The 16249-nt window shown below is 39.7% G+C and overlaps 2 protein-coding genes across 2 annotated transcripts; one reads left to right on the plus strand and one right to left on the minus strand.

The window, feature by feature from the left end:
• Window positions 1–8087: 8087 nt before the first annotated feature.
• LOC129771176 (uncharacterized) lies at window positions 8088–11130 on the plus strand. The gene is made up of 4 exons (XM_055774590.1): window positions 8088–9966; window positions 10022–10381; window positions 10859–10938; window positions 10997–11130. The coding sequence occupies exons 1-3, from the start codon at window positions 9853–9855 to the stop codon at window positions 10928–10930; spliced, it is 546 nt and encodes a 181-aa protein (XP_055630565.1). The 5' UTR covers window positions 8088–9852; the 3' UTR covers window positions 10931–10938; window positions 10997–11130.
• LOC129771177 (protein krueppel-like) lies at window positions 8284–9800 on the minus strand. The gene is made up of 2 exons (XM_055774591.1): window positions 9262–9800; window positions 8284–9196 (listed from the first exon to the last, which is right to left on the minus strand). Exons 1-2 carry the CDS (start codon window positions 9452–9454, stop codon window positions 8988–8990), a joined length of 402 nt encoding a protein of 133 aa, XP_055630566.1. The 5' UTR covers window positions 9455–9800; the 3' UTR covers window positions 8284–8987.
• Window positions 11131–16249: the final 5119 nt, after the last annotated feature.

Below are 16249 nucleotides of genomic sequence, written 5' to 3' on the forward strand. Positions count from 1 at the left end.
TGACCTAACCTGAAACGCATTCAGTTTGTTTGGGACTGTGACGGAGCGCAGAAAAGTCGATCCATCAGAAGAAGACAAGACGACCGAGAGAACACCAGCATCAAAAATTGGTTCCGCTTGAGACATCGGGGCAACCGCCACACACACACACATACACGCGCGCAACTCTTTACGTTTGCTGGTTATCGAGAAGAATCCGGAAAGAAGTGATCGTTGCTGCAAAATAATCTGCCAGTTCCCCTTGGAATTGAAAATTACATTCAAGCGAAAGAGTTTATTTTAACGTTTTCTGCGATACTGCAACCAAATACATTTGGTTTTATGATTTTTCAATTGAGTGCAATTAACAGGTAGTTATCAAGTTAGCATTACCCACTGGTGGTGGACTTCGGCAAGAATCCGGTAAGATACCGCTGCTGCAAAATAATTTGCCAGTTCCCCTTGGCATTGAAAATAACATGCAAGCGAAAGAGTTCATTTTAATGTTTTCTAACCATATAACACTGCGACCAAATACATTTGGTTCTGTGATTTTTCAATCAAGTGTAGTTAGCAGCGAAGCTTCTGAAGATTATTCTTCCCCATCAGTAGGATATTTTCGTATCCAATATTGGATGCATAAAACCTTGTACCTTCAACGTAACGCTCTCGTTTTCGAAGTCCCCCAAATATTCATTTATTCATTCATTCAGAATGGATTCAGATTCAACAACACTAAATCAACGATAGTCCTACGTCACCATTGCGGTTATACCATGGATATAACCCACTCCCTGTTTTTTGACGTAGGACTACGTCTAACCGGAAGATATAGGGGGTGAAATGGAAATCTAGGCACTGAACAAGTAGGAAAAAATGCAAGATTTGGAACGCTTATAACTCGAGCATTTCTCAATAGATCGCAAAGGTTTTTGCATCAATTGATAGGAAATATATCTACGCATCTATCATAACGAATAACATTTCATTTTTCTTGAGATAAATAATTGAATAATTGTGAAATATCAAGCATTGTCCAAATGCACTATGTGCCCATTTTTGATTGGTCCATTTTGTGCTCCTCAAATCGTACCGACCAAAACGGGCAACCAGAGCAGCAGCGAAGTAGAATGAAATACGATTGGAAAGGAAAAAGAAAAAAATTATAGGAGGTTGTGTCCAAGATACGACCGCATTGTTGACGTAGAACTACGTTGTTATTTTTTATAAGTCGCTTGTTTATACCTTCGGATATTATTATACAATGCTGTGAAGTTTTAGAAACAACTGCTTAGTAGAATAATCTCTGAAATGGTTTGAAATGGTTGACGATAATTGATTGATGATTCATTCTTGCCCTCGCAAAACAATACACTAGCTGATCGCATGTCGCAATTTATTTCATGTCAATGCATTAAAAATTTAACTCGAACGCTATTCCGGTGGCCTTTTTCGCAATTGTCATAAACTCGGCTACAGTCGATTATATACATGTTGCACCAGCACCATTATTCCACATCTCATAACTACATCAATATATCTTTGGCACCGCATGGAAATAACAACAATGACAACACTTGCAAGTATCAAATATCATGTTATAGAATTAATGAAAAATGTTTATATATACTTGTAACAATACAGATAGGAGTTTGGCTCCTTTAAACTTATGTAACTGAGCCTGTAAAAATAAACGATTTATTAAAAAAAAAATATGTTACATGTTTTTTAGTATCGCCTCAAAGGAATCGCACCTCTAGGCATCGTTCGTACAACGTAAACCAAGCTCCAAAGAAGCGTTCGCCATAGCGTGCATACAGAGCCCTACGTTGGTGGCTTGAAACTACTAGGAATATAAACACTTCTCATAATTTTGCACTATTCTCAAAAGAAATGCTTCTGTTAATATTACTGGCCTCGAAAAAAAAGTTGCATTACTTCCTCATGCTCGAGAGAAGCGCAGCTGTCACCCTTAGTGAAGAAAGTTTTGCTACTGGCAAGCGCAACGTAATCACATACAAAATTCCAGAACGACATTCACTTTCTTGGTGAATAAACAACCTCGAAAACAGTAGAAATGCTTCATTATGATCAATATTAGCGCAAATGCAATCCTAGTTGAAGGCAGTTTTGCGACTGGCACGCGAACCCAAATAACTTATAACATTCCAGTAAGACATTCAAGATACTCGGTATTCCCCAAATAATTTTTTGGCGCACAATATTAACGCCTGCTTCGCCATAACGTCAGTTTAATGAATTGATGCATTCTCAAAGGCACCAACGAAGCCCTTATGATGACGGAAAACAGACAATGTTAACTGCTTGGAAAAAAACTGCATTATGCCACACAGCTTGTACTCTGCTGTAGCACCCATCAATGCGAATTCGCTGATGAGTTTTTCAAAAGCGACCGCCTTCACCACCTGCGGGTGGAGTTTGATTTTGGTTGCTGCCTGGGTAACAGCGTTTACATTTTCGACCGACGCGCCGAAATCGCCTACTTCGCTGTTGTTCGATGCGGTGTCACACTCACGAAGGCTCGGTTCAGTGCGAGCGCTTTTTACTGCATCAACATCGCGTGCATCATTGGATGACGCTTGCCTCGAAATTTTATTGCCCCTGGCAATGCGTTCGTTTTTTGCAGGGCTCAAGCCTGCCTTCCTCTTCTTCTTGCTCATCACACACTACGTGAAGCGTCCAATTTATGACGCGGAAAGAAAAACACACGATACGAATAACGCGAAAAACGAACAGAAAAACCAAACGACGATATCCAAGTTGGATTACCACTGGTGGGGTCCAATCTTAGATTGAAGCAAAAGCAAAGTGAACTGGATTGCTCAACAGTCCGATACCGAATGAAAGTTTGCCTCAGGGAGATCCACTGTTTATACGCTTGGCAAGTATTCCCCTTCATTCTTATACTTTTCCTTTGTTCACGGAGACTTTAAATCCTACGATTTCCCCTCCGTTGGTCGTCGATAGGTTGCTCGTTATTGGCATCTCTGTTCGGGAAAGCACCCATGGACAGAACAAATGTATGGGAAAATGGAAACGCTTAAAGTTTTCATGAATTTTAACCATTTAAAAACCAGGGGATTCTAATGTATAGCATATTAAACAAATCTTACGGAATTTCCGATTCGTTTAGTATGTAAATCGCCAAAATCCGTTCGCGGCAAAAATAGTTATCAACGTTAACTTTATTTCATAAAAACGTGACCTGTTTTCTGATTTGGCACCCTTAATGAAAGACGTAGTTCTACGTCAAAAAAAAATGAACGAAACATTAGTCGCAGTCTCACACATGAGTAATTCTCGAGCCAGCCAGTCAGCTTAAAAATCCCCGCTCCGCTGCCGTAACGTTCATTCTCATCCAAACCGTACACCACATCGGTTCGCATCACAACACATCAACAAACCAACCCAAGCAGCCATGTCTGGACCAAGGCGCTTGTATAAATGTATAACAGGTGAAGCAACATCATCACTTCAATGAGAAGGGGATTACGGTTTGTGGAGCGGGGGTTGTTTGTTTTGTTATTGCTAGGATACGCCATTTTTGCATATTCACATGCGAGAGTAGTGGATGAACTGGATGAGAATGAAATTCTACAAAATCACCCCGTCTTTTCCACATAAATTCGCGAAAACCGACGAATCGTTCGAATAAGCGTCGCAGCAGTTTGTAGAGAGCCGCCGGCAGCGTTCTGATGCTGTTTGTAAACAATACCGACAGCAATTCCAATATGGCTGAAAGTGCATTTCATATGATTGTTTCACCTGGTATATATAAAGGCGCCTTGGTCTGGACATGGTAAAGGAGGAAAAGTGAAGGGAAAAGCAAAATCCCGCTCGAACCGTGTTGATCTGGAGTTCCCCGCAAGGGTAGCTAGGCCGAGCGCGTTAGTACCAGTGCACCAGTCCACCTAGCCGGCGTTATATAGTTTCGGCCGCCGAAGTGATCGAGTTAGCTGGCAAAGCTGCTCGCGACGATAAGAAAACCCGCATTCGAAACAGAACACATTCGGTTCGGTGGACATCAAGACAACAGGCAGTTGCAGTGAGTGGCGAGTGGCAAACGCAATCGCAAAACGGCATCAGGTAGCAGAAGAAAAAAGTTTGTTCTTTATACAAACTGCTTTGGTGGCAAATCCAGAACAAGGCGGCATCGAGGGCGTTCGAAATGATTTTTTTCAAAACCACCAATACAAAGTTGGAACCATTCCATAAACCAAGGCGCTTTTCAGGGCCATTAAACATTCTAAAAAAGAGTTTAGGAAATACAGTTCAATGCTTTCTAAAGCAATATCCAAAATAATAATAAAACACAAATTGATTTTTCATAATTTGTTTGCCAGAATCTGATGAATATGTGAATTTGGCAGTTGTTCTGAGCTTATTGATAGTTGGGGACTTTCCTGATTATTCAATTTTCACCAATTCTTAAATTGTTTCCAGATTGAAAGTACAGTAATTTACAATTAGTTCGACATTTAGCTAATTGGACGGACATGTAATGCGACTTATTTAGTTGGACATTTTTGTAAACATAAAGATCCAAGTTATGACCCCACATTGAAAGTCGACACTGTACCACTGTCATCGCAAATGTTCAATTACAGGTTAAAATCGCCTCCAATGCGACACTGAGTGGCGCTTCGGCACATCGCATTGAATGTAATTTACTGTACAACATGTCACAAAGCTGGATGGGAAGAAATTTTCCAACTGTGAAAGCTGTGGCGAGTGGCAACAAATCGCTAAACAGGAAGGTTTAGCCGAACAAGATGGGGATATCGAGTGATAACAAAACAATAAACTCTTTAGATTGAAGATAATTTTGTGATCCTCAAAAGGACCCTTTTTAGCATGTGCATGTGAATGTGAATCCAACGAGCGAACAAATCGTAATGAATGTATTTTTTTGCCATCGCTGCCTTTTAACGCTCATTCGTTCGTCTCGTTGGACTCGCCCCTTTGGCTGAGTCTGCCGATTTGTCTCTATCCTGTGAGCGTGTACCGCTAGAGTATAAAACGCGCGGACCTCAAAAAAATATCTCATTTTCTTTCAAACCGTAAACCAGTGTGGTTGTACGGCATCGTTTAACATCGCATCGCATCACATCATAAAAAGAAAACAAGCAGCAACGTGGACATGTGGACGTAACAAAGGAGGACAAGTTAAGGGAAAGGCAAAGTCTCACTCGAACCGTGCAGGTCTCCAGTTTCCAGTTGGTCGCATTCACTGATTGCTCCGCAAGGGTAACTAGGCTGAACGGATTGGTGCCGGAGCACCAGTATACCTAACAGCGATTATAGAGTTTCGGCCGTCGGAGTGCTCGAGTTGGCTTGCAAAGCTGCTCACGACAATCAGAAAACACGCATCAAGAACAGAGCAGCTTCGGTTCGGCGCTCATCAAGGCAACAACTAGTTTCAGCGAGAGGCAAACGCAATCGCAAAACGGCAGCAGGTAGAAGAAAGAAAAAGTTTGTTTATACAGACTGCTTTGGTGGCAAAACCAGCCACCGTAAAACACGGCGCTTTTCAGGGCCATTAAACCATTCAAATAAGAGTTATTAGAAGTTTTTCACAATACCAATACACTATAAGTGACATAATATGACATATGATATAAACTGATTTTTTTTGTTTATGCTTGTTCTTGAACTCATGGTGGTTGGGTTCTTTTAATTGATCATTCATTTTTCACAAACCCATGTATGGTTTCCGAATTAAAAGTGGCTTCAAATTACAACACATTGTATGCAGGATGGCATTAACGAATTTTCTCGGTAGCAAGAACTGCTTTCTTTGGTTGATAACTGATGTTGAAAATTGACTGATGTTACATATGCATTGCATAGAGAAATAACTAAGGAGCAACACGATGAGCTATGTATTTCCTGCTGCTGTTCTTATTTTAAAGGGCTTTGATCCGAAGGTCATCCGTCCCTGTATTTGCTGTTGGTTTTTCAGAACGCTTATAGCTCGTTTATTTCTCGACAGATCGTAGAGTTCGTCTCCAAAACCTCAGTTCTTTTTCATTTTTATTTACTTTGTTTGCGGAGACTACAAATCTTACAATTCATTCGTCTCCGAAACCACAGCTTAAGCTACGGTAATGTGCTCAATAGTGAAATATATGATAGTGAACGAGCTGATGACCACCTATGCATTCCCTATCACAGCCATCATTTTGATTGTACGACATGTGTATACGCCGAAAGATGCCCGACGTTGAACATTTAATAAGTACAAAGCCTTCAGAAAAAAAAAACAAGAATCAAGTTTGTAAAAAAAAAAACGCAAAAACACAACACTGGATGGAGACAAACTCTCAAACACTCTGGCACCGATCTACAACAAGGCACTAAGGACTGTCTCCGGCATACTACCGTCAACACCAGCTACTTCTGTCTGCACTGAAATTGGAGAACCTTATTTCGACCTCATCATCGGCTCAGCGATCGTATCCAGAACTGCCAGATTCTCGTCGAAAACCAGCGGTAGGGAGGAGACCCACCTAACTACTCTTACAAAATGATCTTGCAACGGCTCAAAAGGATCATCAGGAGTTGGATTTGGGGTAAGCGATGGTAGTAACAATCTGATTTTCAGCAAGAAACTGGCTGCTAGGTCTTGTCAGCCGAGGTGGTTTGCATCTTCGAGGCAACCACAATTTCATCTTCCAAGCCGCTGTTGATCGTCTCCAATTCGACGAGTGCCATTGATGCTATCGGTGCTGCCAGGTCCTAACTATCATGGGTACATGCCATCAGGAAGTATCTATTGCCCGACACTAGGATCATGTAGGTCCCCGGTCAGAGTGGTATCACAGTGGACCATTTTTCACTCGGTAGGTGCCACTTGATGACGTGAAGTTGTGGATCATCAATTCTTTTCGCACCTTTTAAATCGAGAGGTGGTTTGCAGAGATGGCAGAGATGGTTCCTCAGTCAAGGCCTCGATTGTCAAGTTCGATGATGTAAAAAGAATCAGAGAACAACGAGTCCTGTTCAGACTGAGCACCGATCATAGCTCGGTCTCACACGGAATCAACAGAGAACATTTTTTTCACAACTCCATCTAACACTTCCTGTGTGGTTGTCCGAAATACGATGATCTACGAAATCTCTATGGACACAGCGAGAATGTACGAAATGAACGACGATTCAACGAGACTAGCAGTGCTTTTCTGCTACTTAGAAGTGCCGAACTATTCTTCAGGATCTAACGTCTGAAGTTCAGACTCTGAGCAATGGATCAGCCAAGAAGATCCTTGTTCCTACCCATCCACGATAAAGGGGGAATAGCACCGTTTTGGTATCTTTAGCGGCACGGCTCCCTCTCCACTAGCCTAGAGCCATGGCCCGAGGACATCATTGCTTTCTAGTCCAGCAATTTATTTTGTTAAAATATTTTCTAAAATGTTTTTATATGTGTTTAATTTTCTTGTCATTTGAAGTTCAACTTTGATGTAACCATTTTATGTGAAATGATTTATTTCTAACCAAGCCTGTCTACTGCCATCGATACGTAGGCAAACCAGTCAGGAGTCTGAAAGCCTCTCAAATAGAGATAAAAAAATTAGATGGTCAGAGCTACCAAAACGTTGTTTGTTTTTTTGACAGAATAACGAGTTGCACTGCCTATGCACGTGAATTACGAGGAAGTGGGATCGGTCGCAATGAATTCGGGAAACAATTGTGGAATGACATAGTTCCTACGATAAATCCTTATTATTAGTTTTTCATGTTTGTACGAAAATCGAACATCGCAAGTAGATTCCACTTTTCATAAATGATTACAATTTCGCAAAGTATCGAAATTTCTTCAATTCCTAAAAATCAAATCCACATTTTGTTGATTTCCACACGGCAATTTTTTTAAATTTGGAGCGGTATTATAATAAAAATGTATTAAAAACATTTTAAAGACAAAAGAGAGATAAAAGTTTTTGATATGAAATAGAATTTTTGAAAGAGATTTTTCAACAGTGTATTTAAAATGTAATTTTTTTCAACAACTTTGCGGTACATCATATTTTAATCAGATATCTGGATTTCGAGTTTGATCACATAATGATGAAAATTTAGAACAATAATTCAATCGTTTTGCTGTCGAAAGATGCTGTTATATGGTATTTTACGATAGCGTTCTCAGGTGGGATTTCAATGCTAATCTTTTTTTTTTGTTTGAGAAACTATAAATGATTGTGATATGTTGGATAGCTTGGTGAACCTTCCAAATGTTTTGAATCTATGAATCCTCCTCTAGTCTTAACCGTTCGATATCGATAGAGAAAAGAACGTTACGATGGCTTGCCGATACAAAAAAAGTATGCAATAGTGGTTAGCCGAATATGTATTTATTATGTGTTTTTTTCGATAATAAAATTATGTTATAATTTTGAAGATCGATTGAAGAAAACTTGTTTCATGTATTATCGTTGTTATATAGAACAACAATTATTTCCCTAATACGATCACAATAGTACATTTTTCAAACATCTAATAACACTTGTGTATATTGGCATATGTACACTGAGAGAACTAATTAGTAAATATAACGAATTTTTTGGTAAATACTACCAATCTAGTCATTTTCGACCGTACTAATAAACACATATGTCAAGCAGAACCATGATTCGGAAGCCCAATATCGGCTACATTTTCTCGCCGAAAATGCACGTATCAGAATTATATCCTTATTATACCTCCGTATTGCCTTATGGGTACAATGAAAATGGTTAATACGCGCTTTTCTCACCAGTTTTCAGATATGACAATATCCAAGCTTAATAATGTTATCGAGTAAAATATACTAATCTCTGGTAGGGATGCGGGTTTGTTGACAATATGTACAAAAAATTTGTACATTCTACTAATTTTGCATTACCAAATGTATTTGGTAGTTTTCGACCGAGGATTTTTCTAAGTGTATGTAGTACGGATACGGGTTAACAAATATTCTTATCGAGACACTTTCGTCCAATCACAAACTATTGTCTCATTTCTTTACATAACTCAAAAAGCTGGAACTGATGTGTTTTGAGATGCAAACTATGCGCTTCCAGCGAGTCAAGCTCCAGCAGACAAATATTACACCCATACGTGATTCGCTTCTTCTCTTGAATCTTTGTATGGGCACGTAGATTCGAAAGCTGGGTAAACGGTTTTGGACAGGTATCACACTTGAACGGGCGTTCACCTGAAACAAAAACGTTTTGAAGTTACCCGAGGTGTCCTTGCGGGCGTCGACCAATCCTAGCTTACCAGTGTGCGATCTGCGATGGCGCTTCAGATCTTCATTCGATTTGAAGGTGTTCGAACAGAACTCACAGTTGAAAATCTTCTCCACATCGATCTGGTGTTCCAGCAAGTGGGATTTTAGCTGATCCGCCATTTCGAACGTATTGCTGCATTTGTCACACTTGAAGAACCCGTTGGCTTTGGTGAGCAGTTTCATGTGTACCTAAAAAATGTTATGTGTCGTATGTATTGGATTCATTTGTTCTCTTAAAAAACAAGGTTGGACGCAAACCTGGGAAAGTAACTGTACGCCCTATGTATTTCTGTTCAATGTAGTCCTACGTTTGAAAACAGTTTGAACAATATTTCGATGAGAATTCACTTACAATTTCTGGGAGAAAGTTATTCTCGAGCTGCGTGGAAAATCATATCGCGAAACACAACAATAAAACAAGACACAATGTTATAATGAAAATCGATGCAAAAGTAGGCCGGGATCCTTTTTCCGAATTTTAATTTTTAATCGAAGCAAGCATTTTGTTGATGCGACGATTTTGCTCACTGAGGATTATAGTTACATGAGAGAAGCAACTATAATTCTCACCAGAAGCCAAAATGGAGAGAGGACCAGTTACTTCAAGAATTCCGTCAATACCAAAGATTCCCATATGCTCTTGGGCCAGTCAGGAGACTGGAGTTAGGAAGGAAAAGGATCGTTCTTCGAAGAAGGTAAGGAAAATCATCTCAGAAAGTGTAGCTGTTCTAACAAATATTTTTTTTCTAGGGTGTTGAAAATGTAGGCGATCAACAAATGGAGAAAAAACATCAAATATGGTTTTTCAACTACAGTGGATGGTGGATGTGGATAGAAGAAGAATCATCGCCGCAGCTTGTCCCAAGTGATATCAAGGTATCGTATGCGAACTTCATTGATTCTAATATAGAGAGGATCGAGGATATAACTCCTCCGGAGTTGGTTCCCAGTGACGCGCATCTGGAGGATGATGACGAAGATGTATTTGACTGGGAACCAGGAAATATTTCGGTGAAGCTGAAGATAAAAGCTGAAAGAAATCTCTTGAAAATAAAGGCAGAGAACGAGAAACTTCGGCAAGAGAACCAGCAATTGAAGGCTAAAAAAGGCGTAAGCCTAATAAACCGATTATGTTTCCGATTCATGCTGTTCATGGTGGGCGAGGTGGCGGAATCGGTTTTTAACTCATTTTAAATCAATTGTATCAACTAAATGAGGTGGTGAATGTTTGTTTATGTAATATCATTCCACGTTGCAAATTGTACTTTAGCTTTTGTCATGAGTTTAGTTGATATTTTATAGTTTTAATTTCCGTTTTGTTTCTTTGTTTGCTTTGTCTCTGTTCAATATTTAGTTGTTATCATTTTTATTGTTATGCTATTTGTATACTATTGGGTTTTCGTTGCAATTTTTGTTGTTGTGTTTAATGTTATATTTTCATGTCAGACTTTTTATATTTTTTCAATTGTTTGTTAGGTTGTTATATTTAGTTTAGATCGTAAATCGCATACAATTCATTTATAGAACTTCTTCGTTGAAGATTTAATTGTTGTTTTATTTTTATTTTTTTGCATGAAATGTTTTGAGTTCCTGTTCAAGCAAGTTGACGTCTGCAAAACAGCGAATCCTGAGGAGTGTAGAATGAAGCAACACAATTGATATTTGATGTAAGTATTCATTTCATGTATACTATTTGCAAAATTGTAACAAAACTATTTCTTATAGATGCAAGACTACAACGAGGGACGTATGGACATGGACAAACCTAGTTGCTATATTTTTTTTTTTCAAGATATATTCTATGCTGCTTCAATATTTGTTGATGATTTAGATGATTACAAATAAAATGTTTTAAATATACATGGACAGTGTTTTTCTTTGAACGTGGACAGTACAGCATATTCCACCTCCAATTTTTTTGTGAATTTTCTGAGACTTACTCCATCGTGTTCCCGTGGTCGAGAGGTTAGCCTCAAATATATCTTGCCGGTGGTAAAAGTTCCTCTGAGAACCATGCCATTAAAGAAGTGGTGTACCACACATTTATTGAGTTTTTAAGTGACTTTTTTCTATCGTTCTTGAGAGTAGAGGGTGAGGAATATAGAGTAGGGAGTAGAATGTAAAGAGTAGAGTAGAAAGTAAAAAGTAGAGAATAGAGAATAGGATTTCAAAGTCAGGAACATTTTCTAGTACCGTGGCTAAGTTCAATGTTTGACCAGGAAGCTGTCCGAAATGCATTCCTAGCAGATATCCATGGCTCAACAGACCCTGCTCATACAATCTACAAGCACCAGTTTTGGACTCTAGACTATGCTTCAACGTTCTGATTAGTTGCTTGCTTGTTCGGTAAGAACGAAAGCCTGCTCGCAAACGGATCCTTCGAATAGTACGGTACCGGCATCGGGCTTTGATGTTTCTCAACGCTTTCCAATTAAGCTGACGTTTATAAGTTCACCTACGACTTTTCGTTTGAGCCACTCGGGCTACGCTGTTCCCCTCATGGAATCGTATGAATCGCATCACACATGATAGTTTTGGCGATATTCAACTGTTTTACGATTGTTTTGTTTGGTAAACGACTGGACAAAGTGTGGCATCGGTACTTCATGTACCCGCAGGCATATGGTAGATCCCATGCGTGGTCCTTTAGCTTCTTGTCCAGTAACTCCTGTCCCTACCTCCTCGCGGTGCCGACTGGGGTACACCTAACCGTGATGAACCCCACCAATCCCGGTGGGATCTTGGTCGTATGCTAACAGGGAAGGGGGCCTATCTGAGCGTCTGTTTACTTGGTGATGCGGCTCAAACAGTTTCTGTTCCCCATGTCAAAGACTGCCGATCATTGTCCTCGTGCCAGCGGGGGACTCTGAACAGAACTGTGCACGGTGGTCCTCGGGCCACACAGGCAGGCATTGGAAGCCATTCGTAAAAATGAAGCGCAAAGAAAAATTCACAAAAAATTTGGAACAGGACAATCGTACTAGACCCAAGTAAAGAACACGGACTAGAAATTGGAAACCTGGGACTTGAAACTGCAAGTCTCTCAACTTTCTTGCGAGTATCCGAATTCATTCGGAAACATTGAGAGCTCGCAATTTCAGTCAATTTGTGTTTTCGTTTGCTGATGTGATCTCTAGGTGTGACGGTATTGGACGCTAAGCTGGAAAAAAACTGCTACGTATGTCCATGTTCTTAAGGCAGCGAAGTCGACAAGATTTAAGACATTTTCGTTTGTCCGCTGCGAATGAATTGGCCGTTCTGAACTCCCCCTCTTGGTCGACCTGAGCGTTCAAATCACCGATGACGATCTAGCTCTAGCTGCGCGTTGGTTTCTTCTTTATTGTGATCAGTGCTACCTAGATGGGGGCTGTGGCCGTTGATGATGCTGATGTTGAAGATGTGACCTCGCATCCTCAATCTGCACATTCTTTCGTTGATTCGTTCAGGTGCCCAATCTGAAAATATGTCACGTTTTTATGAAATAAAGTTAACGTTAATAACTATTTTCACAGCGAACGAATTCTGACCAATCGAATCGGAAATTCTCCAAAATTTGTTTGATATGCTATACATTACGATTCCATGTTCCCTATACGGTTTAAATGACATTTATTCCGTCGATTTGTGTGCTAACCCTACCCGTACTATCAATAACGAGCAACTAATACATTCGTTTCTGTCCATTTTCAACTTGTTTTGTATAAATAAGCCATCCGAGATTTGAATTCACACATTCTTCGTGAGGACGGCGATCGGCGAGGGATCGAGTGCCTTTCTCAAGGCAATGAGGGTGGAGGTGTCGTGCTGGAAGAGTAATGTTTTTCAAGGGCCTTTTTCAAGGCTAGAGGCGAATGAACTGAAAAAGTTTAAAGTCTCTATAATTGCCCATCGACCACTATTTTATTTTTTCAGATAGTCTCTGCTCATTAGAGGCTATCCGCTCAATGAAGGTTAATAAACGCTCATCTTATTTCCTAACAAGAATAAAACAACTATTGAGTGTTTTGGTCGAAAAATTATTCAAGATTACCTTAGCATGGGTTCTCTCTCATTGCTCGATTCCGGGGAATGAGAAAGCGAACTCGCTAGCTTAGGTGGGCGCTTTAGAAGGCACACTTTTTGAAAGGCAAATTGCTTATAATGAATTTTTCCACATTCCTCGTCAGTATACGCTCGTAAGTTGGCAGCGCATGGGAGTGGAGATGAGTTCGGTCGTTGGTTACACACGATTATCCCTAAGGTCTCGACGAGGGCATGGTTCAAGGGATTGAATGTAGGTCGTGATTTCATTCGCGTGATATCTCGGCTTATGTCCAATCACTACAACCTAAACGCGCATCTCTATCGCATTGGGCTCGCAGCAAACAATCTTTGTGATTGTGGCGATGGCTACCACGACATCGAGCATGTTGTCTGGTCGTGTATCCGGTTCCATGCTGCTCGCTCTCAGCTCTCTAGAGCACTGAGAGCACAAGGCAGACAATCGGAGATCCCCGTCCGGGATATCTTAGGTAGCCGTGATCCTGATCTTCTGCTTCATCTATACCTGTTCCTCAGAAACGCCGATGTCAACGTTTAATGATGTTTCCTTCGTTGTGTCCCCGTTTCATATCCCTCCTATCCGATCGATAAACTTTTACTTAGTCGCGGCAATACATACACACACTCTTTACAGATGCACGGGCCAAATGTTGTGCAGTCCACTGATCATTCAACAAGAGCCAAAGGTTGTACCGCTCATGACAACTCTACACGAACTGATGATTGCGCCGGCTAGTGACCATTCTATCTTGGATTCCTCGAGTCGAGAAAGACGCACCACGCTAGATATGAGGTACAGACTAGGGGGGCGTTGCTGATTAATGGTCAGCTGCATCCCAATAGGAAGTATCCCGTGTCGGGCACACGTACAGAGCATTGGAGACAGCAACATCCCAATTACGAAAACACTTGTAATACTAACCTCGAGTCAACCGCGAGTAATCGGTTACATATTACTAACATAGATAATAAGAAAAATTGTCAAAGTATTGAACTCCCGGCCCCATGAGGCTAACGCCATATGAGCCTTTATAAAAATATATATTTTGGAAAAAAAATAGTCATAGTCTCAACGTCAGGCCCAATGTTTTTTTCTAAGGCATGTCAAGAAAATTTCCAACCCGGGAAGATCGTTGACTGATTGGGAATTGAACCCAATATCTAAAAGTTTCTACACCCAAAGTTAATTTTTAGCACATTTTCTGGCATCCCGATTTATTACATTAAATGAGCTGAGAAATAACATAAAATGTTCTACTCCCCAATACATGTATATCATTTGTATAATATATATGCTAGAGCCAATATGAGGGAGCGAAACAGTAGACACATTTAAATGGAAGCTTTTCGTATAGTTTGCCAAATACACGGCCCAGACAGAGAAAGATATATTCTCGTTCATGTTCTTCTTTATCGGCTTAGAAAACACCTTCCAATTTCATTTTATGATGAGGTGTAATATTATCACGCTCCTTTATAATAGCGCTGGCATCTATACGGATAGCGTGGTCGTGTAAAGTAACTTCGCATTCCAGCCGACCTCGGTTCGATTCCCATTGACGTCGTATGGACTTTTTTTTGCACAATCCCAAATGAAAAGAGAGAAGAAAACAGAAACAGATGTCTGCTCGCATACATATAAACCATTTTTAAGCTTCAAAATAGCTCATTATTTGCGCATTTGACTCTCATGACCAAGAAATGACATCTTTTCTGTCAAAGATGGCATGTTTTCTGCCAACGCTAGTTTGGATGTACTTAGAACATAAAAGAGATCTGCTACAATCAGAAATAATGGATATAACCCTCTGCTGAAAGATAGTTTAGGACAATTCCGAATGAGCTATCCCAATTCCAGTTTCCACTCCAGACCCTATATAAAAAAATTCATCATGTGTCAGGTTTCTGCCAGTGTTCATTATTAACATTCGTCCAGTCCCACCAAACGGGCGCGTTGCTCAAACATTCGTAGACAACGCAAATTTTTTTAACAATCTTAACAAATTTAACAATACAAATACAAAAAAAACATCATCATCATCAGTACGAACATGGCAGTTTGAGATACCTGTAAACAAATTTTCTAATTTCAATTAATATTAAACATAAATAATAATAAACAAAAAAAAAATTACGAAAACCTGTTTTTAAAACAGATTTTACGTGGGAAATACACATTCTCTTAAACTCTGCCATTGTTGCCGCTCGTTTTATTTCTCTGGGCATCGAATGGGAAACATGTATTCCTTTGTATAACAACGAGTTCTGCGACCTACTGAATATAAGAGACGAATGAACTCTCAGAGTTTAAAGTCTCTCTAATTCAATACCTTCCTTCCCTACTGAATATAAAGTTAGGTGTTCTTGCATCATCCGCATTTCTAGTATTGTATCTATGAACATCACTTCCTCTTTCAGTTCGATCACACAAGTGTCCGTTTAAAATTTTGAAGACGAACACCATTTTCAAGTAATAAATTCTTTGCTTCACAGATAACCACTGTAGCGCGTCCAACATCAAATTAGAGGAAGTGTATCTACTACATCTTAAAACCAAACGCATAATCTTATTTTGTAAACGCTGCAATCTCGTTAATTGTGTATTATTTATATTCTTGGCAATCTTCTTGATGACATTTTTAATGTGAGACTTGAAAGTTAAATTGTCATCAATGATAACTCCTAGGTATTTGATTTCATTCACACGTTCTAATGTCTCACCATCTATTTCAAAATTTACGTCAATACTGGAGTTTACTGAAGAAATTAGCATGTATTTTGTTTTCCCAACATTTAATTTCAATTGTTTAAATTTAAGCCACTGAGCCAAAGAATGCAAATCTTCGTTTATGTGTTCCTCGGTTTCTTTTATATCCTTAGCTGCAATGAACAGGACAGTATCATCCGCGAACAAATTAATATGACAATATCGTAAAA

This window comes from Toxorhynchites rutilus, chromosome 2 (assembly GCF_029784135.1).
Source record: "Toxorhynchites rutilus septentrionalis strain SRP chromosome 2, ASM2978413v1, whole genome shotgun sequence".
Lineage (NCBI taxonomy): Eukaryota > Metazoa > Arthropoda > Insecta > Diptera > Culicidae > Toxorhynchites > Toxorhynchites rutilus.

Excerpts from the sequence above, each read along its gene's own strand:
- LOC129771177 (XM_055774591.1), bottom strand. The coding sequence starts at position 9,454 with ATGAAACTGCTCACCAAAGCCAACGGGTTCTTCAAGTGTGACAAATGC. Across the intron at positions 9,197-9,261 it reads CCATCGCAGATCGCACACTG|GTGAACGCCCGTTCAAGTGT; the intron begins GTAAGCTAGGAT and ends TTTTTGTTTCAG.
- LOC129771176 (XM_055774590.1), top strand. The coding sequence starts at position 9,853 with ATGGAGAGAGGACCAGTTACTTCAAGAATTCCGTCAATACCAAAGATT. Across the intron at positions 9,967-10,021 it reads AGGATCGTTCTTCGAAGAAG|GGTGTTGAAAATGTAGGCGA; the intron begins GTAAGGAAAATC and ends TTTTTTTTCTAG. Across the intron at positions 10,382-10,858 it reads AATTGAAGGCTAAAAAAGGC|TTCCTGTTCAAGCAAGTTGA; the intron begins GTAAGCCTAATA and ends AAATGTTTTGAG.